Source organism: Natator depressus, chromosome 8, assembly GCF_965152275.1.
Source record: "Natator depressus isolate rNatDep1 chromosome 8, rNatDep2.hap1, whole genome shotgun sequence".
Classification (NCBI taxonomy): domain Eukaryota; kingdom Metazoa; phylum Chordata; order Testudines; family Cheloniidae; genus Natator; species Natator depressus.
The window spans coordinates 564601-589700 of NC_134241.1; the positions used below are offsets into that span (position 1 = coordinate 564601).

The 25100-nt window shown below is 51.8% G+C and overlaps 1 protein-coding gene across 2 annotated transcripts in view; it reads left to right on the plus strand.

The window, feature by feature from the left end:
- BRD8 (bromodomain containing 8) overlaps positions 1 to 25100 on the plus strand; it is a 58538-nt gene that overhangs the window by 31822 nt on the left and 1616 nt on the right. Inside the window, exons 1-10 of one of the 2 annotated variants that reach the window (XM_074960103.1) lie at positions 1928 to 2159; positions 2276 to 2569; positions 4365 to 4847; positions 7033 to 7190; positions 9706 to 9792; positions 10523 to 10591; positions 20891 to 21075; positions 22755 to 22967; positions 23932 to 24001; positions 24322 to 24427. In XM_074960103.1, coding sequence (XP_074816204.1) covers positions 2276 to 2569; positions 4365 to 4847; positions 7033 to 7190; positions 9706 to 9792; positions 10523 to 10591; positions 20891 to 21075; positions 22755 to 22967; positions 23932 to 24001; positions 24322 to 24427 — 1665 coding nt within the window. In that variant the 5' untranslated portion in view covers positions 1928 to 2159. Of the gene's footprint in view, positions 1 to 1927; positions 2160 to 2275; positions 2570 to 4364; positions 4848 to 7032; positions 7191 to 9705; positions 9793 to 10522; positions 10592 to 20890; positions 21076 to 22754; positions 22968 to 23931; positions 24002 to 24321; positions 24428 to 25100 lie in introns of those variants that run through there. The other variant, XM_074960104.1, reaches the window with a different exon arrangement.

The following is a 25100-nucleotide window of genomic DNA, read 5'->3' on the forward strand; positions in this document are numbered from 1 at the left end:
ATTTCTCCACAATACACACTTCTTAATGAAGGAAGCAGCAGGGACATATCATGTCTAACAGGTCTTTTTCCGGGGCATGTATTATACATGTACATAAACTTTAATATTAAATTAGTTCAGGAGCAGATTTGTGCAGTGCTATATTATTTTTAAATCCACAGGTCACACAATGCTAAAGTGAATCATAGAATCATAGAATATCAGGGTTGGAAGGGACCCCAGAAGGTCATCTAGTCCAACCCCCTGCTCGAAGCAGGACCAATCCCCAACTAAATCATCCCAGCCAGGGCTTTGTCAAGCCTGACCTTAAAAACCTCTAAGGAAGGAGATTCTACCACCTCCCTAGGTAATGCATTCCAGTGTTTCACCACCCTCTTAGTGAAAAAGTTTTTCCTAATATCCAATCTAAACCTCCCCCATTGCAACTTGAGACCATTACTCCTCGTTCTGTCATCTGCTACCATTGAGAACAGTCTAGAGCCATCCTCTTTGGAACCCCCTTTCAGGTAGTTGAAAGCAGCTATCAAATCCCCCCTCATTCTTCTCTTCTGCAGACTAAACAATCCCAGCTCCCTCAGCCTCTCTTCATAAGTCATGTGCTCTAGACCCCTAATCATTTTTGTTGCCCTTCGCTGGACTCTCTCCAATTTATCCACATCCTTCTTGTAGTGTGGGGCCCAAAACTGGACGCAGTACTCCAGATGAGGCCTCACCAGTGTCGAATAGAGGGGAACGATCACATCCCTCGATCTGCTCGCTATGCCCCTACTTATACATCCCAAAATGCCATTGGCCTTCTTGGCAACAAGGGCACACTGCTGACTGTAATGTAAATGTAAATGTAAAGTAATGCACATTGGAAAAAATAACCCCAATTATACATACAATATGATGGGGTTTCTTGCAGTAGCAGTAACCTAGCCACATTTCAGAAATGTAGACCTAGCTCAGCCTTCCGGTACATTTCAGAGTCCAGACTGCTCACAGGAGATAAATAAGGTTTTTGTGTTGTGCCTTTCCACTCACTTAGCACCAATTTGAGTCATCATGTTGTCTCATTGTCATTTCAAGAATCAAATTCCATCTGTTTCCTCCAACAGTAAAATTGAAGGAGGGTCTCAATAGCAAACTCCTCCTGCTGCCATCTCCAGAAAGTAAACAAACAGCTTTCCTGGTGCCAAGGCCACATGGAATGTTGGGTGCCAGGGATCTGATCTGCAGAATGCTGAGCACCGCCAGTGCCAAGTGCAGTCAGTGGGAGCTGTGGCTGCTCAGCACCTCTGCAAATCAGGCCCCACCTGACTAATATGAAACTCCAACACCACTGCTCAGAGCTGCCTCGCAAGGGCTTTGCACTGGTCTGTGGTCCATCCAGAAGAGCTTAGAAGCGAGTTTTTCTGATGGACTGTCAGGTCAGAATTGCATTGCAAGGATTCAGGATTTGAGGATAGGCCAGTCCTGTTTGTTACTCTAATGTGAATCTGGAGCAACTCCATGGACTTCTTTAGCATGATACAGGATTTACACCATTTAAATGAGCAGGGTCTGTGCTGTTGAGGAGAATCTGAAGAAATGGTTTTTCACTTTTTCAAAATATTTTCATCTTCTTAAAGTGCCCATAGGATTCTCCCCCAGTGGAGTACAAATGGGTGGTTATGTTTCTTCTGTTCTAACTCCCGTAGGGCTGGCACACACAACTGACCCCACCTTCTCCATCTAATCACAGCTTTCACTTAAAACAAGTGTTTCTATAGCTCTTGTTCTGAGGAGACTCCAAAGTGCTCCCTTGGGAGCTGAGGTTGTCATGGTGAGCATTCCTTGAAATCAGGGATTATTCACAGTACCTAAATAGCATTCCAGTTCCCTAGGCACCACTCCTCCGGGGAACTCTTGCTTCTGTCAGCTGCATTCTCACATTCCTGCACCCCTTCTGTACAAGACAGACAAAGCTGCAAGCTTCATTCCTGCCCAGTCCCCTCTGAGTGCAGTAGGATGAGTGCCCTCAGGGGTTGGGTGCTGAGATGCCAGAGAGGAGAGTAGTATAAAAACTTAGGTCCAATCACTCAGAAATTACAGTTTCTGTGGTGCAGCGGGAGCCTTTGATTGCAGCAGAAAATGGGCTGTGACCTCTGGGGTCAGGAGTAGGTTCTGCTCCGAATGTAGGTTTTCCAATGTTCGGCTTTCTGAGCATGCAAGGGAATGAGCTGGAGTCTGTGCAGTTTGGGATTAATTTGTAAACGAATGGCTTTACCTGTCCCCTTGTGTGTATTTGCAGATGGGTCGTGCGTGGCTGTGGTTGGAGTCCAACAGAGAATCTCCCAGTGACTCTGTGAAGAGCAGTGGCTGCCTGTCTCTCAGCAGCTCCTGGGACTCCAGCCTGGAGCTGGAGGTGGGGAGCTGGAGGATGAGTGAAGAGGCCGCTGTGGAGGAACAAGAGGAAAGCAGTCAAGAAGAAGAGGATCGCAGGCTGGAGTCCAGGGAACCTCTAGTATGGGAGGATGGCAGAGAAGAGTTCCAGGAAGAGGCAGGGCAGTGTGAACAAGACAGTCTTCTGCAGTTCCTCTTGGAGGTAGGGCTGCTGCAGTGGGTAGCTGGAGAAGAGTCTGCATGACCCATCTTCTAGAACAGTGCTACTCAAAGTGGTGGTCCGCAGACCGGTGCCAGTCCGCAAGCCATCAGCTGCCGATCTGCATGCACATTGGAAAAAAAATTGCCGGTCCCCCACATCAGATCGCTTGAGAAGCACTGCTCTAGAACAATGCCTTGGAAACACTGATGCTCTGAGCATCTCTGCCATGTATAACTGTTAGTGTGGAGCAACAGAGACCCCTAGAGCCCAGTTAGATGAATGACTGTATTCTCAAAGGTTTCAGAGTAACAGCCGTGTTAGTCTGTATTCGCAAAAAGAAAAGGAGTACTTGTGGCACCTTAGAGACTAACCAGTTTATTTGAGCATAAGCTTTCGTGAGCTACAGCTCACTTCATCGGATGCATACTGTGGAAACTGCAGAAGACATTATATACACAGAGACCATGAAACAATACCTCCTCCCACCCCACTCTCCTGCTGGTAATAGCTTATCTAAAGTGATCACTCTCCTTACAATGTGTATGATAATCAAGGTGGGCCATTTCCAGCACAAATCCAGGTTTTCTCACCCCCCCCCTTTCCAAAAACCACACACACACAAACTCACTCTCCTGCTGGTAATAGCTTATCCAAAGTGACCACTCTCCTTACAATGTGTATGATAATCAAGGTGAGCCATTTCCAGCACAAATCCAGGTTTTCTCACCCCCCCCCACACACACACACAAACTCACTCTCCTGCTGGTAATAGCTCATCCATCATCATTGGATGAGCTATTACCAGCAGGAGAGTGAGTTTGTGGGGGGGGTGAGAAAACCTGGATTTGTGCTGGAAATGGCCCACCTTGATTAGCATACACATTGTAAGGAGAGTGGTCACTTTGGATAAGCTATTACCAGCAGGAGAGTGAGTTTGTGTGTGGGGGGGGTTGTATTTTTTTGGGGGGGGGGGTGAGAAAACCTGGATTTGTGCTGGAAATGGCCCACCTTGATTATCATGCACATTGTAGGGAGAGTGGTCACTTTGGATGAGCTATTACCAGCAGGAGAGTGAGTTTGTGTGTGTGGTTTTTGGAAAGGGAGGGGGGGTGAGAAAACCTGGATTTGTGCTGGAAATGGCCCAACTTGATTATCATACACATTGTAAAGAGAGTGGTCACTTTGGATGGGCTATTACCAGCAGGAGAGTGAGTTTGTGGGGGGAGGAGGGGGCGGAGGGTGAGAAAACCTGGATTTGTGCTGGAAATGGCCCACCTTGATTATCATACACATTGTAAGGAGAGTGATCACTTTAGATAAGCTATTACCAGCAGGAGAGTGGGGTGGGAGGAGGTATTGTTTCATGGTCTCTGTGTATATAATGTCTTCTGCAGTTTCCACAGTATGCATCCGATGAAGTGAGCTGTAGCTCACGAAAGCTTATGCTCAAATAAATTGGTTAGTCTCTAAGGTGCCACAAGTACTCCTTTTCTTTTTGTATTCTCAAAGGAAAGTCCAAGTCTGCCATATTTAAAGAGGGCACAGTGGCTGGCTGGTTGTCTTGCCTGTGGGTCTCCTGATCCTGATGCAGAGCCGACCATTTAAAAAGTGATGGGCTGACGCTCTTTTAATAATGCTCTTGATTTGGACACTGTGCTTTATTAGAAGTCCCTGAAGGTGAAAAGGCAGCTGTAAGGGAGGAGCCCTATGTGGTTCATGCTGCTGATCCCTCCCTCCTCCTAATCACTCATGCTCTCGTAGTTTGAAGTTGGTAATAAATTGCTCTGTGTTACAGGTGACCCACCTCATGGAACCCCTCTGCATTAGTGGCACAGACTCAGAACAGAATCACTGGGCTTTCTGTGGCTCTGGGCAGCAAGAGGAAAGGGAAGTCCTGAGCTTCAAGGAAGAAATGGCAGGACCACTAGTCCCAAGAGAGGAGGAAAGGCAGCTGCAACTCCTGATAGAAGAGGCTGGGGAACTGCACATCCCAGGAAGAGAGGTGCGGGAAGAGTGGGTACCACAGGTATCAGGAGAGCTGCAGGTCCTGGGCTGGGAGGCTGGAGAAGCTGAGGAAGAACAGATTCTAGGAGAGGAGACAGGAGAGCCCCAAGTTCCAGGAGGGGAGGAAGGGGATTCAGGAGAGCAGAGAGAGCTGCAGTTTCCAGTGGAGAATGGAGGAGAAATGGAGGAGGAAGAGAAGAACAGGAAGCTGCTTCTGGATGAGACTTCCTCGGACATGAGTGCGTTGGAGGAGGTGCTCCCAGGCAGTGTGGAGGTAAATGCATGAAAACACCTAGTCTTGTTATCAAGGCAGTGGACTCAGAGTCTAGAGACCTGGGTTCCTTTCAGACTGCCTGTGTGATCTCGAGAAGTCCTTGTGGCACCTTAGAGACGAACAAATTTATTTGGGCATAAGCGTTGGTGGGCTAGAATCCACTTCATCAGATGCATGGAGTGAAAATACAGGAGCAGGTATAAATACATGAAAGGATGAGGGTTGCTTTACCAAGTGTGAGGTCAGTCTAACAGGATAAATCAATTAATAAATCTCGGGCAAGTCACAATCTCTCTGGGTCTCAGTTCACCATCTGTAAAATGGGGATAATGATCCTTACTTTGTCTTCTGTATTAGACTCTTTGTCTCCTGTGTGTCCATGCAGGGCTCAGGCTAGGCCATCTCAGTTTCACACCTCTAGGTGTTACTGTAATAAAAGCAATGATAATGCTGGGTAGGACAGTACCCTTGCTATCTGTGGCCAAGCTCTTCGCTTTGCCATGTCACAGAGTCAGATACGAGAGATGAAAAGTGCCTTTGAGGGTCCACCTGCTTCTCCTGTACAGCCAGGCCAAGGGTGTCCTGGAGATGTATCTATAGGGCTCGCTCCAATTTCCAAAGTCCCATATGATGGAGTAGTCCTCCATCTCCCTGGGGAGCCTGTTCCACAGCCTCAAATCTCACCCTCTGGCGCTTTCCAAGGTGCCCTGTTCTGAGTCAATCCGCTACCCCTAGTTACGCCCCCCTCTAGCACCCTAAGTAACACTTCTCTCTGATCTAGATGGACAGGGGACTAGATGGATCTTGGGTTTGATCCAATATGGCAATGCCTGTGTTCCTAGGTGAGCTTGTAGTTGGCCTTTGGTTAGCTTCTCTGTGAGCTTGCTCAGGAACCGAAGGTTTGGTATGGATACTGATCCTGGTAGTTGGCTCGAACTGATGTAGCCAGGCTAAGATTCTTCAGTGTTGGTTGGACTATTGCATGTTTGAAAGAGGAAGGGAAGATTCCTTCCCTGAATTTGGGATTGGCTCTTTTGGTCAGGAGTGGCCCATGACTCTCTTACAACATCCAGGAAAGTTTTGGCTCAGATTCACACATTTTGAGTCGAGATTCTTTTATGGTGTCCAGAACTTCCTAAGGTGTGACCGTCCTGACTCTGGGAGTGCAAGCAGTTCTGTAGAGGAGAGGGCCCATGCGTTTTGAGAAGCCTTCCTGACTGTGCACGATCAGTTCAGCAAAGTTCAGGGTTCCATTGTGGGTTGCAGGCCAGTGACCTCACTGTTCTCTGACCAGTCAGGATCACATCTCAGTTTCCTGGTGGGCTCTTTTAGTAGCTTCTTGATCACTAGTTATGCTACAACCTCCTTGGCCTGCTGTCCCTCCTTGCCAAGGTACCAGTACCTGTTTCCTGATTGACCACGTGCCTTAGTTATCACATCCTCCCGTCTTCCTTTTCCTCAGCTAGTCCATCATCATCTCCCCCTGCCATGTGTCTGCTGCCTCCCTTTCAGTACCCGTGTGGCCTCTCTTGGTGACTGAACCTGCTATCTAAGCCCCCAACCTTTCCCTCCAGAGCTGGAACCAGCTCAAACCTGTGTCAATAGACCACACAAACTCCCTATGGCACAGTTTTCCCTTCACAGCCATTTCCTTTTTGCTACTGGTCAGGCCCCTTCCCTTGCTAAACTCTGTTAGCCACTGGTCATTCTGCTTCTTTTCTGCCCCTGGACCTCCCCGTACGCCACTCCTAGTTTCTGGACTGACCGGCGGAAGGTAACATCCATCTGGGCTGTTCTTTGGAGACTGCCTTATTGATGGACAGAGTGTGGCCGCTCTGGTAGCACGAGAAAGGTGTGGTGAGGGGATATTGGCCACCAGTCTCCACTGGACTGAAAGGCTGAAAGTGAATGTCAGATGCTCAGAGGGACACTCACAGCTCCTACAGGCTGAAAGTGAGTGTCAGATGCACAGAGGGAGACTCACAGCTCCTTTCTGCCCACCTAAGAGAACAGCTTCCAGGAGACCATAAAGACCTTGTCTTGAAGCTTGGCTGTAATACGGGCACATGCAGCAAGTCTGTCCCCTGGCTGGGGGATTCCAGTTGATCTGCTGCTTTGCCAGGCATCCCTGTCACTGAGGTACCCACCCCTGCAGGCATTATTCCTCGTTTCTGTTTGTTTCCAGGGTGATGTTCTGGAGCAGCCTGCAGAACGTGCTCAGGGCGAGAGCCACTTGTTGGAGGAGGACAACGATCTCTCCGCACATGATAACAGTGATAGCTACAGTCCTTCTAGAGCATCCCTGGTGGACTCCAGTCTCATGAGCCCAGCCTCCTTACAGCTGTGAGTAGCACAGCCCTGGGTCTGGTAGGTGCTGCTGATGCTGTGGCCCCTTCACTCCACCTGCATGCCGTAGCGTGGACCTGTCTCCATGGGCCCAAGACAGAGAGCATGTACATGGAGGGGGTCATCTCAGGGAAGGTGAGCGAACACCAGGGAACAGGGGGAAGGAGAGGGCCCTGGATGCCTGGCAGATAATAGAGCATCCAACCTTTGGATGCTAGTCCTAATGCAGGTAAAGTGAAATGGGGGGTGGGAACCAAATGTACAGGAAACCCCAGTGTTTCTTTCGGGGTTACCTGGCATGCTCTGCCAGGCACAAGAGTCCAGTCCCGCTCCCAGGTGGAGATGTGCTGAGGCAGCCGAGCCAGCCCTGCCCTGGGGAGGGTGTGTGACAGACAGGCTCTGTTACACACTGGAGAAGCTGGTTTGGCTTTCCAAAGAAAAGGATGCAGCAGAACATAAAATAAAATCTATTCTTCCAGGACAGGAACGAGAACAAAAGTCACCACAATAAAGCCCTTTGCCCCAGTGTGGTTTGCGGCTTCTTGCCCAGTTCTGGACCCAGCTTCCTGGCCTCTCCTCAGGGCTGCCCTGATTCAGCTCACCTCACCTTCTATGATTGCTACCTATAACCCTGCGTCTTCTTGTGCCTCAAGTCCTGGCTCATTACCAGTTTGCTACACTGTGATTTAGTAGTGGTCTAACTGTGGTAACGCTGCACACCGAATACCCACCAGTCAGAGCTATCACTGCCTCCTCCTATGGGGATATTCACACCAATTACTGCGTCTCATTCTGTGGAGAGAAAGACAAAAGACTGGACTCCTTGTCCTGCTTCATTCATTTCACAGCCATTCCCACACTTGTAGCACAAGGAGCCAGACACCCTTAAAGTGACAGGCCACCATCGCATAGACTCCCACGTGAGTTCTGTGCACTTGGGTGGCAGGAGGCTAGGTATGATGTAGGGCCGTGGGATGGAACATGGGAACTGGAGGGCTGCAGCAGGGACAAGGCCCCGATCCACAAAGGGACTTAGACATTGCAACAACTAATGTCAGGTGCCTAGAATATCCTCGGCATCCACAAAGCCTGGGTGAGGTGCCGCGGATCCCTGTACAATGAGGATCCACAGAACATCAGCACACTATGCAGGCACCACCTAAACTGGCCAATGGGATAGGCTGAGGAGAGGGAAGTATCCTAAGGCCCACCCCCTCACAGCATTCAGTTCCTAAATCCAGGGTGCCTGGAGGTACTTGTCTCTGCTTGCGATCCACAGCCAGGAGCCCTCTCCTGGAGTCAGGTGGCTGAGGCCTTCCTTACAGGGTCATAGATTCCAAGGCCAGAAGGCCCCACTGTGATCATCTAGTCTGACCTGCTGCTTAGCGCCGTGACACATTAACGAGATAACTTCCCAAAATATTTCCTGGAGCAGAGCTAATCTCAGAGTACTCCCTGGGATGTGAGAAACCCCTGTTCAGTCCCCTCTCTGAAGCATGAAGAGGGATTCCCTAATCAGATAGGGGCCCTAACCCCTGGAGTATAGAGTTATACTCACTTGTGCTCTGACCTCGTTCATATTTAATTCATTAATACAAAGTGGAATGGCCTCAACATGAGAGACTGAAAGACCCCTACCTTGGGCTCTCCGACAGGCCATTGACGAGGGGCCTTACCTGAAAGCAAAGCCCTTTGCCTCACCAAGTAGAAAGGGGCACTGAACCTGGGTCTGGAGGTGCGTACCTTAGCCCCTAAGCTAAAGGCCATAAAAGAGGTTATTGCCCTCTCCCCCCTGGCCATGCTGTGCAGGGCAGCCATGCTCTGAGCATGCCTACCAGCGTGGGCCCCGCAGGCAAGCTACACAGCGGCGTGCCTGTTTCCGTCCATCTGAGGGTCCCACTGAGGCTTGTACCTGAGGCGGGGCTCCAGACACCTGCCTGAGGCAGCAGAGCGTGTTCCCAGAGGCAGAAACTTTGGTGCTGAGGGAACCTTTATGGCCTGGTGAGTTTAGGCACCTAGAGGGTTAGGTGGCAGCTGAGCAGGAATTGTGTGGATCACAGCAGCGCTGAAAGTCCCTTTGTGGATCTGAGCAAAAGAGACCCTCCACCACCAGACCGAGAGAGCTCCGAGGTCCCGCGGGAGCTCCGTGACTCCTCCCCAGGTGTTGCTGCCTTTAGTAAACTCTGCACATGGTGCCTTGGTGGCTCAGCCACTGCTAAAGACCTGTTCTAGCCTGTGAGTTGTGGGTCCAATGGCAACTGTTGCGGCGGAGCTGAACCCCAAAGAGAGTCTCTGGAGGGACCCAAACAAAGGAAGTGCCTTGGGAAATACTTCCCCATAGATCTCTGATGGGGAGACTTGCCCTGTAGCTACCTGGAAGGTGTTTTGTTTAGACTACAAGCTAAAGAGCAGTGACCTTCCCTCCTCCCGAGTGCCCTGGAGGCCAGCAGTGGCAGTTCATCCCCCTGCTCCTTATCTGGCATGATGAGTTGATAACCTCTCCTCTGTGCAGGGTGCCGCTCAGCTGCGCTAACTCACTGCGACACTTGCTTTTCAAAAAGACGCTGCTGTCCATCTGGAAGATGATAGCCAGCCACAGGTGTGTATCTCTGGGGGACAGCTCGTACCGGAAATTATCTGGGGGAAGTTCTCTGGCCTGTGTTATACAGGGGGTCAGACTAGAAGGTCACAATGGTCCCTTCTGGCCTTGGACTTTTTGAATCAGTGAACTGAGGGGAATCATCAGAGCTGAGGTGTGGGGAGCAGGACTGAAGTGTCAGGGGGCTGTGGGCTGAGGGCAGTGGCAGAGCTGGGGGGAGTGGGAGACAAGTCCAGGGCTAGAATAGCAGAGGGGCTGCAGATTGGGACTGCGGGGCAGCAGCAGAGCTGGGAATGAAACTTCCTGGCCCCTGTCCACACTGTCCCTAACTCTAACCCCAGGGCCCTTCCATGAGGGCAAGAGTAAAATGGATAATTTCTCGCTGGGTTCACCCACATCCGTCTCTGTAGCAGGAATGCCTCCTGCTACAGGGATGGGACTAACGCGAGGCGCTGGCCCTGCATATTCCATCTGATTAACTTGGCAGCCACTGGTTCGAGCAGGAAACGGAGTTCAGATTCCTGCCTTAGCGACCACCAACAGTGGACTCCGAGGTTTCTTGCCATCCTTCCTGTGTTTCCCCTAGGGATTGCTAGTCACTGACCCCACATCAACCTTCATGGGCACCAGGGAAGAGGAACAGTGGGCCTGCTGCCCCCTCTTCGAGAGTCACGTGAACAGTGGGGGACAAACCTGATTCTATCCTGCCTCTTTGGGCTTGTCCCTCTAGGTACTGTGGCCCATTCCTGAAGCCGGTGTCAGACAAGCAGGCTCCTGGGTACAAGGATGTGGTGAGAAGGTAGGAAGGCTGCTCTAGAGCATTTTCATCTGCTTCCTCTACCTTCCCAGAGCCCCAGCATGTAGAGAGGAAAAAGCTATGGGGCAACTTTGTGACATCTGTCCCATGTTCGTCACCATGGTATCTGCCTCCCATCAGGGAACAGGGTGGGAAGGTTCCCTACAGTGTCTTCTCCAAGGCTTAGAATCATAGAATCATAGAATATCAGGGTTGGAAGGGACCTCAGGAGGTCATCTAGTCCAACCCCCTGCTCAAAGCAGGACCAATCCCCAATCAAATCATCCCAGCCAGGGCTTTGTCAAGCCTGACCTTAAAAACTTCCAAGGAAGGAGATTCCACCACCTCCCTAGGTAACGCATTCCAGTGTTTCACCACCCTCCTAGTGAAAAAGTTTTTCCTAATATCCAACCTAAACCTTCCCCACTGCAACTTGAGACCATTACTCCTTGTCCTGTCCTCTTCTACCACTGAGAATAGTCTAGAACCATCCTCTCTGGAACCACCTCTCAGGTAGTTGAAAGTAGCTATCAAATCCCCCCTCATTCTTCTCTTCTGCAGACTAAACAATCCCAGTTCCCTCAGCCTCTCCTCATAAGTCATGTGTTCCAGTCCCCTAATCATTTTTGTTGCCCTCCGCTGGACTCTTTCCAATTTTTCCACATCCTTCTTGTAGCGTGGGGCCCAAAACTGGACATAGTACTCCAGATGAGGCCTCACCAATGTCGAATAGAGGGGAACGATCACGTCCCTCGATCTGCTCGCTATGCCCCTACTTTGTGAGGCAGGACTACGTTAATTTTCCATAGCTTGGCTCATTCTGGTTGTAGCATGTAAAGGCCCCGTCAGGACAGGGCCCTGGTGCACTGAGTGCTGTACAAACACATCCACACTGCTTTGGACTGCTTAGTCCAAAGCAGTGGGGTTCCCATCCTGCCCCAGCTCTCCTGAGGAGACTCTCCTGTCCCTGAATAGACCTCACGCTTCAGAAACTTTTTCTTATATACAGCCTCCATTTTGCCTTTCAGCATCCATATTCCTTTTTGAAATGTCACACCTTTGGTGCACCTAAAATACTCCCACTTCCTCCTGTGGGTTTAGACCCTTCAAATACTTTGAAGTTGTTCTTAGCCCCATCCCCTGCTGCGATGCCTCCAGGAACCAGCCAGGCACGGTGGCAGGTGGGGAGAGCTGATTTAATTTATTTTCATAGAAACCCCTTCCAGGTGATTTGGGACCATTGATTTGTGCAGTGACCCTGCAACAGCACCATGTATTATGCCCACCCTCCCCCTTGTTTGTCATTAATGCCAGTTTGTTTGTGAGCTGCTATGGGCAGGACGATGTGTTTGTACAGCACTCAGTGCACCAGGGCCCTGTCCTGACGGGGCCTTTACATGCTACAACCAGAATGAGCCAAGCTATGCAAAATTAACGTAGTCCTGCCTCACAAAGCGGGCTCTTCCAGCCCCTGAGCATGGCTGTATTATCACCCAGAGGGGGCTTTCCAAACAAATGGGGCAGGGGCGTTCTCAGCTTAGAGTCTGAGCAGTGAACAGCTAGGGTGGGGCAAGACACAGAAAAGGAGCTGTGTGAGAACAGCTTGAGCTACAGCTTTATGGGCTCTTGGATGGCGCAAAGCCTGACTCCCAGGCCCCTAGTGGCATTCGCAGCCCTGAGTTAGATGCCCATGTTAGCCATGCATTGGCTGGGGAGAGCTAGGCACCTCAGAAAGGGAGTCATGGAGCCAGCAAGCTGAGAAGGGTACCGCTGGAGTGAAATTCAGAGGACGGGGATGAGGCTTAGGGCATCATCTCTACTCAGGCTGCTGAGTTGTGAGCCCTCTCCTGGAGCTAGGTGCTTGAGCCAGATCAGATCTTTCTCATGGTGGGGGAAGATAAAGAGAAACGCACACACCCCTTGTAGCCAAGGGGCTAGGAGTGATAGCTCTCACCTGCGCTATAGGGTCCAGGATTCAAGTCACAGCTCCAAATCAGGCAAGCATGGGGATTCAAGCCTGGATCTCCCACATCCCAGGGGAGCACCCTAACTGCTAGGCTACTCACTGTTTGGGGCTGTGTCTCCCACTCTCTCCTGCTGGCAATGTTCTAATTTGTAAGGCTAATTTCTTGGCACATGGACTTGAACCTACCTTTCCCACATTCCAGGTGAGGCCCCTAACCTCTGAGCTATTGGGATACCTGTATCAGCCAACCTGCCCAAAAAACTCTTACCCCAGCAGTCTTTTATGTAGGGTAGGCATATTCAAAGTACACCTACCACATTGAGGTAGGCAGGAGAGTGCCTTGCTGGAGCATGCTGTTGGGGCTTAGGTGTGAGCTAGAGGGCCAAGGAGCTTGGTAGTGTCAGGACATACATCCCCATCAGCAGAAACTCAGGTGCCTACCGGGTTAGTCAGCAGCAGAGCAGCGGTTCTTTGAGTAGTGTCCTAATGGGTGTTCCACTTCAGGTGCGCGTGCGCCTCTCGAGCCCTTGACTGGAGATTTCCATTTGGCCTGCACATGTGCCTCATGCTGCACACCAAGGGGGCATAGGGCTGTGCAGGTGAGCAGCCGTCTCTATCACCTCGGCCTGGCACACAGCTCTGGCATGTCACCTTCTGCCTGCCTCAGCGTGTTCTGCAGTTGTTCTGTTAGTGGTAGTTGTTAATGCATCATTCGTTAGCTAGTTGTGAGAGGACTGATGTTTTTCTTCTCCCTTTTTTCCCTGCCTTTTTTTTTCCCCGGGGAGCCTATTTGGCTTGGCTGTGCATGCCAGGCTCACCAGGTTTCAGATGCCGCCTCGCCTGTCAGGAGGCTGTTCTGGTCAGCAACGACCACCCTAGATGTATTTATTGCTTGGGAGAGGCAGGACTCTCTCAAAAGTGTAACTTTTGCCTGGCTCTCATATCTAGACCACATAAGAATGGGGAGACCAAATTGAGGCTTCTGATGATGATGCATGCCCTGCAGCCCACTTCTGAGTCAGGAGACAACCACACACACACCACACACCCCTCTGACCTTGGCCCAGATGTCCCCTAAGAGGGAGAAGACTTCAGAAGACTCAGGGAAAGCACCAAAGAAGCAGAGCTTGGTCTTCCACTACAAGGAGCTGGCTCCCAAAAGACCCCAATCTCCCACTAAGTCTACAGTGTCGGAGGCCTTGACCTCTTGGTTCAGTATTGTGGAGGCAAAAGACTCTTTCTCCTGTACTGGTGGGTCCAGGAGACGCGGCGCATTTTGGAGAAGCATGGGTCCAGCAGGCCCCTGGTACTGTCTCTGAAGGATGGGAGGCCCACGACATATACTTCTCTAGAATGGCACCATCTACATCAGACATAACATCAGTGCCTTCTCACTCGGCACCTTTGGTATCAGGAAAATTGAAATGCCAGACACCTTCAGTCCCGGTGCCGATGCATTCCAGATCAATGGTACCATCCACCTAAATGCAGTGGCACTGACCCACTCAGTATTGCAGGAATTCCACTACTCTAGGGACTGGTCCGTTTTCAACAAGCCAGTGCCCCCACTGCTTAGCGGTACCAGACAGCTCTTGGTACCGAGACCCAGTCTTTGAATTACCATTGTTTCCTGATACTACAAGTGTCTCTGCCTTTTTCTACTGCCTCCCCTGACCCACACCATTGGAAGACATTGAGGAGGATGAAGGAGACAGTCAATCAGTCTTGTCTTTAGCAGTGCAGGGTTCCCCTCCTCATCCATACAGGAATCCATACTTCAACAAGGATCCGCATCCACAACAGGGATGGTGGGATCAGCCCTGGATGCCACCCCCTCTCCCTTATGCCCCCTCAGTGGCCTGGGATCCTTGGGTGGCATATCGTCAGCAATTTTCTAGACCTCAGGCTCCAATGCACCGAGAGACTAGGGTTACACAGTCTCTTCTACCAAACTCCCAACACGAGGAGACCTTTGAAGAGCAGGAGACTAGAGTGGATAAGGAGGCTGCCCTCAAACCCCTATGTCATCCTCATCTCTGGATGAGGTACTCATGCCTCCACCACCATCAATGGCTGACCATTTTTGCTTTTCCAGGACCTTGTGAAGAGGGTTGCTGACGCCCTTCAGATACCTCTTGAGTCGATTAAACAAGCTCCTGGACATTCTGCAGTCAGCAACACCCACCTGGGTTGCACTACCCATTAATGAACCGCTCCTAGATCCAGTGAAGACTGGGCGGCAAACTACTGCTGTCATCCTGCCAATTTGCAAATAGGCAGTTAAGAAACATTGTGTTTCTCCCAGGGACTCAGAACTTTTGTTCTCACACTCTCTGCTTAATTCTCTGATAACAGATGCTGTAAATGAGAGTGGTAAACAGCATTACTCTAGGTCAGGGGTTGGCAGCCTTTGAGAAATGGTGTGCCAAGTCTTCATTTGTTTACTGTAATTTAAGGTTTCGCATGCCAGGGCCGACGGCTGGAACCCCAGACTAGCAGCGGGCTGAGCGGGGCCGGCAGCCAGGACCCTGGCTGGCAGGGGCTGGCAGATGGAACCCCAGACCGGCAGTGGACTCAGCCGCTCAGCCTGCTGCCAGTCTGGGGTTCCAGCCGTCGGCCCTGCTCAGCCCGCTGCCGGCCTGGGGTTCCGTTCAGCCAGGCAAGCAGCGGGCTGAGCGGGGCCGGCAGCCGGGACCCCGGCTGGCAGCAGAGTGCCACTAAAAATCAGCTCGTGTGCCGCCTTTGGCACGCATGCCGCAGGTTGCCGACCCCTGCTCTAGGTCTACCCTTTATGATAAAGACCAGAAGAGGTTAGACCTTTCTGGCCTAAAGGCTTACTCATCCATGACCCTCCAGGTTCGTATCGCAAACTATCAGATGATCATGGCCAAGTACGACATCATGAATTACAACTAGTTTGCAGCCTTTATTGAACATCTTCCATAGGAACATAGAGAACTCGTTCAGGCCATCATCAGGAAATGTCAGTGATTAGCCAGAACCTCTCCAAGTGTCCTTAGATGCTTCAGACATGACCGCCAGATCCATCTCCACAGCAGTTGTTATGCACAGGGTTTCATGGCTGCATCTATCAGGGTTTTCGAGAGCGGTTCAGAATACTGGTGAGGACTTTTCATTTGATGGTCAGAAGCTCTTCTCGAAAACTACAGGGCCACACTGGGGTCTCTGGACATATATGACCCCTATGAACAAGAGATTTAGCAGGTCTCAGACTGCCCAGAGATTGTGCCCTGCCCAGTTCTCTGGATTTCACAGAACCGCCGAACCCACTAGAAAGATTCCAGAGGAGGAGAGCTCCTCACTCTCCTTCATCGAGTACCCAGTCATCATCAGAACAACCATTTTGACAGGTCAGTGGAGGGTTCAATTCTGCCCTCACCTCTAGTTTGCAAGCTACAACCTTTTGGCCTCCGCCCCACTTTTGGAGACCATCTTTCCCATTTGTAACAGACTTGGCAGCATATTACAACAGACAAGGGGTCATGGAGGTTATAACATCAGATTACACCATCCACTTTACATCCCTTCTTCCCTCCCATCCCCCTTCCTTATCCCTCTTCAGAGACCCTCTTATGAGACTACATTGAGTCAAGAAGTGCACTGTCTCCTTTGTTTAGGAGTGATAGAGCAGCTCCCATCTCCTCGCAGGGGGCAAGTTTTTCACTCAAAGTATTTTCTCATACGGAGGGTGGAGACTGATCTTAGATCTAAGTTGACTGAACAAATGTGTGACATCTCAGAAGTTCAGGATGGTGACTTTGGCAACTATAAGTCCTTCTCTGGAGATAGGAGATTGCTTTTTGGCCCTTGACCTGCAAAACGCTTATTTCCATACAGTGATTCACGCTGCTCACAGGAAATACCTACATTTTACCATGGGCGAGGAGTATTTTCAATACCATGTACTTCCCTTCGGCCCCAAGGGTGTTCTCAAAGGTTCTAGTAATAATAACTGCTAACCTTCAGTGACAGGAAATTTTAGACTTCCTGTGTCTCGATAACGGGCTACTCAAGGGCCGATCTTACACAGCAGTGTGGACCTCCACCCAGACAGCTCTTGCTCTCTTCCAGGTCTTGGGTCTCCAGCTAAATGTAAAAAAAAATCTATGTTAGTTCCAGTACAGAAAATACAATTCATAAGGGCATACTTGGATTCATTAGCAGCCAGAACCTTCCTTCCTGTGAATGGATTCATAACCTAGGCAAATCTGTGATAATTCAAGGAAGTCCCCAAACTACTATAAGGAACTATTTACAACTTTGAAATCATATGGCAGCTTGCATCTTTTAACTAAACATGGAAGATTACACCACCACTGCTTTCAGGGCTGGTTCAGAAGGTTCTATTCCTCAACCAGAGACAGCTTTGGACAAACAGGTCACAGTTCCCCTCCAGGTAAAGGACTCCCTAGACTGGTGGAAAAAATCAACTCAGTGCCTGCGTGGGCGTCCCTTTCATCCGCTCCGCTCCATTGATAACTGTGACGATGGACACGTCACTGTGAGGGTGGGAAGCAGACATCAGTACCCTCACAACTCAGGGCAGATGGTGATCTAAGTAAACAGGTCTTCATATCAACCTGTTGGAACTCAGGGCAGTCAGGAATGCCTGCTTTCAGTTCCGATGCTTCATCGGGGCAAATCAATCAGGATCATGACAGAAAGTGTGGGTTGCATATTCTGTATCAACAAATGGGGAGGTGCAAGATCCCTTTCCCTGTGTGTCAAAGCTATAAAGTTGTGGAACTGGTGTATAGCCCATCAGATTCTTCTTCAAGAAGTGTCCCTGTGGGTGCTGCACTGTAGATGTGTCTGCATCCCTGCTCTGCTGTCTGGGAGAGAACCACATAAATGTGGCTTATGTCAACAACTGAAGCTCAGGTGCAGAAAGGCTAGAGAACTGAGACTTAAGCTTCTCCTAATGGAGGTGCCCCTTCAACAGCAAAGCCTAGTTCCTTCATGATTCCAGCACATAGAATCATACTGCTCTGAAAAGGTACAGGAAGTGTTATTACACAGCAGGAAAATGACTACCCAGCATACTTACCTACAAAAGTGGACCAGATTTCGAATTTGGTGCCAGCCCATAGGAGTCACTCCGGATACGGCCACTCTACCTGTAATCTTAGATTATTTGCTGAATCTCAAGATATTGGGACTCTATTAGCTCACTATAAGTACACTTAACAGCAGTAGCAACCTTCCAGCAAATAGAAGGGACTCAATTTTCTCCCACCTGACAACAAAGAGGTTTCTCAAAGGCCTAGCGAACCTCTTTCCCCAACCCAGGCTTCCTACCCCACAATGGGATCTCAGTCTACTTTTAAAAGGACTATACTGCCCTTTGAACCCATGGACACTTGTTCTCTGACTCACCTTTTCTTGAAGACGGTGTTCCTGATCGCCATCACCTCAGCAAGAAGGATTGGGGAGATAGTGGATCTGATGGCGCATCCACCCTTCACAGTGTTCTTCCATGGCAAAGTCACCCTCAGACCACATCTGAAGTTCACCCCCAAAGCGACTTGAGCATTTCACATAAACCAGCTCATTCCCCTTCCGACCTTTTATCCCAAATCTCATCAGGATAATAGGGAAGCCATCCTCCATACACTTGACATAAAGAGACCCTTGGACTTCTATTTGGACAGGACAAAAACTTTATAAAATCTCCGAGACTTTTCCTCTCTATCATGGACAGGTCTAAGGGCACAGCAATTTCAGCTCAACGACTCTCCAAATGGGTCTCAAACTGGATCAAACTCTGTTATCAGATTCATAATTTAGCACCTCCATCCACAATCCACACACACGCTATGACATCGGTTTCCTCGTCTGTCGCCTTCTCCAAGGGTATCCCTATATCCAAAATATGCAGAGCAGCTACCTGAGCACATTCCTTTGCAGAACACTATGCCATCCTGAGGGACTCTGCTGCAGTCAGATGCCAGATTTGGTGCCATGGTGCTATTAGCTATAGCAGACTCAACTCTGAAGCCCCAGCCTCCAGTGCGGGATACTGCTCAGGAGTCACCTCAGTGGAGCATCCACAGGGACACTACTTGACGAAGAAGAGGAAGTTACTCACATAGGGACACACATCTCAAAGAACCATCGCTGCTGCACAAGGTGAGTAACTTCTTCATATCTCAGTCGTTTACCTTCCTGGAATCCAGAATGTCACAGACAATATGATCAGCAGGCACTTCTCCCAGGACTACAAATGGGAGCTGGACTCTCAAATTCTTCACAGGATATTCAAATCTGGGTCCCTTTATGGTTGCACCCTAAATTCTTACCTAAAGTATTGTTGGATTTTCATCTTAACCAAGGGATTCGTCTACCAGTGTTTTCCCCAAACGATGTAAACCTCAGCATGAAACATCTGTTCATACTTTAGATGTTAGACGGGCACTGGCCTTTTATCTAGATAGGACCAAGCTATTTTGGAAATCACCTAGACTGACTCCAGCACAGAAAGACCAAGTGGTTCACAATCTTTACGCAGAGACTGTTGAGATGGCGCTTCGGGTGTGTAGTCGCTTGCTACAATGCAGATGGTGGTCTGCCTCCTACCCCAAAGGATAAAAGCACCCTCTGGCCAATCACAGGCAACTTCCACCACTTGGCTCAAAAACACTCTGAGATATGCCCAGCTGCTACTGGGCTTCAGTGTATACTTTGTCTAAACACTTGGTCCACAGCATCAGAGCTGATGTGGCACTTGGTCCCCCAGTACTGCTTCAGCCTTGGACTCCCTTCTGAAGCGCCCTCTTCCCTGTGGGGTGCTGCTCAGGAAGCACCTGAAGTGGGGCACCCGTGGGGACACTACTCAGAGAAGGAGAGTAGTGCCTGTGCAGTAATGGTAGTTCTGTGAGATGTGTCCCCCTGTGGGTGCTCCACTACCCACCCTCCTTCCCCTCTTTCTTGGGCAGTCAGATAGAGAAGGAACTGGGGGCAGTTCACCCGTGCAGCCCTATAGTCCCTCAGTGTGCAGCACAAGGTTGTACAGAGTGCATGTGTGGGCCGACCATACACTGCTAATGGAAAAGCTCTGATCAAGGGTTTGCAAGGCTCGGGCATAGCTGAAGAGGCACACACATAGGGGGACATATCTCAAAGAACAACAATTACTGCACAGAGTGAGTGACCTCTTTTCTTGTGACATTCAGTGGTGCCTAGGTGTTGGACTTAGGCACCCAAAGTCCCTTTGTGAATCTAGCCTTTTGTCCAGGACTTGTTTTACACTCTCTCGCCCCCTCACTGCTTCACCATATGGTTGCGCTTCTCTGTGCTCCCTCCAGTTTGTCTGGGGTTCTAGTAATGTGTGCCGAGCACTGACAGCAGTACTCCAAGTGCAGGCTCCAGGGCTGTATGGGGAGGGCCAGGTACAGGCTACCCTGGAATTGCACTGATGTTGTTGTATCATCATATTGTGTTGTAAACTTGTCTCATTTGCAGTTCTCCTCTCCTTAGTCTCCCAATCACTCCCGTTTTGCAAGGTTCCCCTTGCAAAGTGAAAAAGGAAAAGGAGTACTTGTGGCACCTCAGAGACTAACCAATTTATTTGAGCATAAGCTTTCTTGAGCTGTAGCTCATGAAAGCTTATGCTCAAATAAATTGGTTAGTCTCTGAGGTGCCACAAGGACTCCTTTTCTTTTTGCGAATACAGACTAACACGGCTGTTACTCTGAAACCTTGCAAACTGAGGATCTGAGTTTCAGATCCTTTTTCCCCCAGATGGATTAAGTACATTTTTTAAAGATGATGTTCATTCTATTTCTGGCCCGTGTTTCTAATCACGGTCATCCTCTTCCACCTCCTGCTTCACCCATCAATTCTGTAATGATTTCAAAAGAAAGTAAATAAGATTTAGTCCTTATAACACACCCCCTCACCACCACTGCTTTTTCCCTTGGGACCATTAGATTCTCGTTCTTTATAGATATTTTTCTTAACATGTGCCATTTTCAATCACAAGGGAATTGGGGTTGATTTGACAGGTGCTAATTACCAGGATCACACCTCTTTCATTTTCTGCTCAGTGTCACATTTGGCTTTTCAGAAATAATTGCTAGTGGCTTGGCAAGTTAATTAGCTGTGTGATATAGATCACCCAAATCCGCAGTTTCTTTCTGGCTTTCTTAAGCTTTTGCCATTTTCCTCTTGAGAACTGGGCCTAAGCATTCCAGTGTTTGGGGCTGCAGGGAGACAAAAATGAGACCTCCATCTCAGGGAGAGGGTGCCCACCCCCATCCAGGCAAGGTTAGGGGAGTCCTTAGGTATGTACAGTTGAGTTTCATGCCTCCTTCCAGACCCATGGATTTAACCAACATAAAGAGGCGCCTGTCCAAGGGCCAGATCTGGACCACAGCCCAATTCCAGCGGGACCTCATGCTGATGTTCCAGAATGCAGTGATGTATAACAGCTCTGACCATCACGTGCACCGCATGGCTGTGGAGATGCAACGAGATGTCCTGGAGCAGCTTCAGCTACTGGGTGAGGCTCTCCTGTGCTCAGAGGAGAGGCTGGGCTTTGGGAGGATGTAGGAAGACGGTCAGATGAGGGGCCAGTTTTGGGGGGTAGTACCCTCCCCCAGCACTCTTCCAGACCCTGTTCCCCTGCCCTGCACTAGCAACCATTTCTCACAGCCCAGGAAGATGGATTAAAAAAACTAAATGCAATTTCTAGATTCCTGGGGCCTCCTCTGCCCTGGAAAGGACATCCCCTTCCTTGGCTTGGGGTGGGGCCGAGCACACACTCCCTGAGCTGGATGCCTCCTTCCTTGGCTAGGGTGGTGGTGATGTTCCCAAGGGTTGGGGACCTTTCCCAGGCCAGTAAAGAAAGATGCTGTCCCCAAAGAAATGAGCTGTATAGCCCTTGGTCCCTTTAAGAGTTCCTGTGATGTGTGTCTGTACTTCTGTCCCTGATTCATCGTTTAACACAGTGGAGAATGAGGAAGGAAGGGTGTATTGGAAGACTCTGTCAGTCTGCATAGTTGAAAGGACAATACCAAAATTGGCAGAGGCAGAGCTATGCAGACTGTTCGTGAAATGCAGGCTCTGAGTAAGGTCATTTAAGCCTTTGAAAGGTGGCTGTTACAGCTCTTTGTTTCTACAGTGTAATCCCTGTAATGAGGACATGAGGGGAAAAAACTACAAGGCCTTTAAAAATCTGTTTAACCTGAGGTCTCACACACTGAAGTGCCTTAATCATAATCATATGGCTACTGCAGGATGTCACCACAGGCCAGAGTTAAGGTTGTTTAATGGTGCATTTCCATCCCTTAACACGTTTGGATTTAAGTGTAATCTAAACTTGAATTTCCTGAGTTTGTAATGTTTGGTTTGGGATCATTACAACAGCTCTGTAAATGTTTTTACCCTTCCAGCACTAATACGTGTGCTTGCTTTTAACTGCATTTTTGGCTTGGAATCTAAGTCAGCTTGTAAACAGGGTAAAGCCTCTGCTTTTATCTCCATTTTCTCTGCTTTTAATAAATCTGCGGTGTGTGAAGTTGTGGTAGTCTCACACAGTTGTCCCCAGAAAGAACTCCGTGACTGCTACCGGGGGAAGTTTCTGGAACTCGCACGTGCCCAGTCTCAGCCCAGCGGTCCTATCCCAGCCAGCTGCTGCCGTGAAACTTCCCAGGGAGAGAGGCTGTGCAGTGCTCCAGGGCTTGTTCCCTGCCGGTGCTGAGGAGCCAGAGAGACTGGGCTGGGGGGACGAGCTGGAGTCCAGACTTGATGCCTGAATTCCGTTCTGGTGAAAAGCCTGGCTGGTGTCCAGAGGTTAGGGAATCTGGTCCCGATCTGGATTCGCCCTGGGCCGCTCCCTGGCACCCCCCACCCGGGCCCGCTCCCTGCCATCCCCGCCGGGCCTGGCGCCTCCCCGCCGGGTGCGTGGCCCGGTTGCGGCGGGGCGCTGGTAGCCCGGGCTGCAGCTGCGGGCTTGCAGCCAGAGCCCGGCCCGGGGAGACCCGGGGCACGCGCACGGACGTGGCTCCAGCAGGCGCGTGTCTCTGACGCGCGGGGCGGTCACGCGCGTCCCTTCTTCCCGCAGGCGGGGCACGTGGGACCGCGCCGCCAGGCCGCCGCCGCGAGGGGCGGGGCACCGCAGGGAGGGCTGTTATTGGCTGGCGTGGAGGCGGGCGGAGTCTGTAACCAGGCCCTTCCCAGGGCGCCCTGCGCGCGTGCGGAAGTGGAGCCCGGGGCGGGCCACGTGTCTGTCGATCATGGCCCGGGAGAAGTCGCTGGAGCCGGAGGCGGCGCCGGAGCCCGAAGTGGCGCCGGAGCGATCGTACCAGGAGCTGCTGGGGAACCTGAACCCGATCGCGCGGCCGCTGGCCTCCCGCAGGCTCACCCGCAAGCTCTACAAGTGCATCAAGAAAGGTGGGGCCGGGCCCTGGGGGGGGCCGGGCGCTGGAGAGACCCGCCGCGGGAACGAGACAGAGTCCCGTGCACGGCCCGGGGGGGGGCCGGGGCCGGGCCCTGGGGAGCGGGGCCGGGCGCTGGAGAGACCCGCCGCGGGAACGAGACAGAGTCCCGTGCACGGGCTTGGGGAGCGGGGCCGGGGCCGGGCCCTGGGGAGCGGGGCCGGGCGCTGGAGAGACCCGCCGCGGGAACGAGACAGAGTCCCGTGCACGGGCTTGGGGAGCGGGGCCGGGGCCGGGGCCGGGCCCTGGAGAGACCCGCCGCGAGAACGAGACAGAGCCCCGTGCACGGCCCTGGGGAGCGGGGCCGGGGCCGGGGCCGGGGCCGGGCCCTGGGGAGCGGGGCCGGGCGCTGGAGAGACCCGCCGCGGGAACGAGACAGAGCCCCGTGCACGGCCCTGGGGAGCGGGGCCGGGGCCGGGCCCTGGGGAGCGGGGCCGGGCGCTGGAGAGACCCGCCGCGGGAACGAGACAGAGTCCCGTGCACGGCCCGGGGGGGGGCCGGGGCCGGGCCCTGGGGGGGGCTGGGCGCTGGAGAGACCCGCCGCGGGAACGAGACAGAGTCCCGTGCACGGGCTTGGGGAGCGGGGCCGGGGCCGGGGCCGGGCCCTGGGGAGCGGGGCCGGGCGCTGGAGAGACCCGCCGCGGGAACGAGACAGAGTCCCGTGCACGGGCTTGGGGAGCGGGGCCGGGGCCGGGGCCGGGCCCTGGAGAGACCCGCCGCGAGAACGAGACAGAGCCCCGTGCACGGCCCTGGGGAGCGGGGCCGGGGCCGGGGCCGGGCCCTGGGGAGCGGGGCCGGGCGCTGGAGAGACCCGCCGCGGGAACGAGACAGAGCCCCGTGCACGGCCCTGGGGAGCGGGGCCGGAGGGGGAGCCCCGCGGAGCCCGTGCTGAATCTGATGGCCGCTTATTTCTCTTCCAGCGGCGAAACACAAGCAGATCCGGCGGGGAGTAAAGGAAGTTCAGAAATTCGTCAACAAGGGCGAGAAGGGGTAAGAACCCAGCAGCCCAGCTGCAGCCACCCCAAAGCTGGGCCCTGCGCTGCTGTGGTATCTGACGGCAAGACAGGCGCTGTCCGGGGCCGAAGGACCAGACCCGTGGGTACTCCGCTCCGACAGCACAGGCCTGTGGCATCGTCCCGGGTAGGCTGCGTCCCATGGCCGGATATGCTTTGCTGGGGCACCAGCAGTGCTGGCCCTGGCCCCCTTTGTGACCAGTCACCACCTCCTCAGTGCTTCTCGACTGTCACGTTCCGGTTCCCATCTCCCTGTCTACCGCTACTGATAAGTCGTCTCTCTCTCTGCTGTTTCAGGATCATAGTCCTTGCTGGAGACACGCTGCCCATTGAAGTTTATTGCCACATCCCCGTCATGTGTGAAGACAGGTCCCTCCCCTACGCTTACATCCCCTCCAAGTCGGTAAGGTCGGGGGGCTCTCAGGGGTTGGGGGAATCTCCCCTTCGTGGGCAGCAAGAGGGCATGAAACATTCCAGCAGGATAACAAGCTGTGGCTTAGGTGGTGCCTCCTACCTCCCCCCCACACCCCCCTTTCTCTTTTTGGTGCTAAGAAGCTCTTGCCCAGGGCATAAAACCCAGGTCTCTGCTGCTCCTCCCCCATTCCCAAAGTCAGACTGAACACACGGGTGTTGCTTGGCCTCCTGCACAACTCCCTAAAATCGCCCATTTGAGCTAAGGGATCTCTAGCAGTGACACTCTACGGGCTGTTTGTCATCCTGCTTCAAGGGTGGCGCTGAAGGCAGGACGCTGCCTACCACTGAAGCTGTTATTTTGCCAGAGGTAACACAGCCAGGCAAATGCTTTGAGCTGCCTGGGGTAATACTGTGAAGTGCGTTCTAGTCAAAGAGCTTTCACCTTTGTTCCTAAAGCATCCAGTTTTCCCCACTGCAGCCAGGAGATATCGATGTTCTGTTAACCCCAAGGGGAGCCCTGCACAATCTTCTCTAAGAGGGTGTCTCCAGCTGGCATCCTTAGGGCTTTAATATTCCTCCAACCTGGCAAGACATTGGCCCTGCTGACTTCATGCCATCCTTGCAGAGTACTGCTGGGCCCCATCAGGCCAGGTGCTGGATGT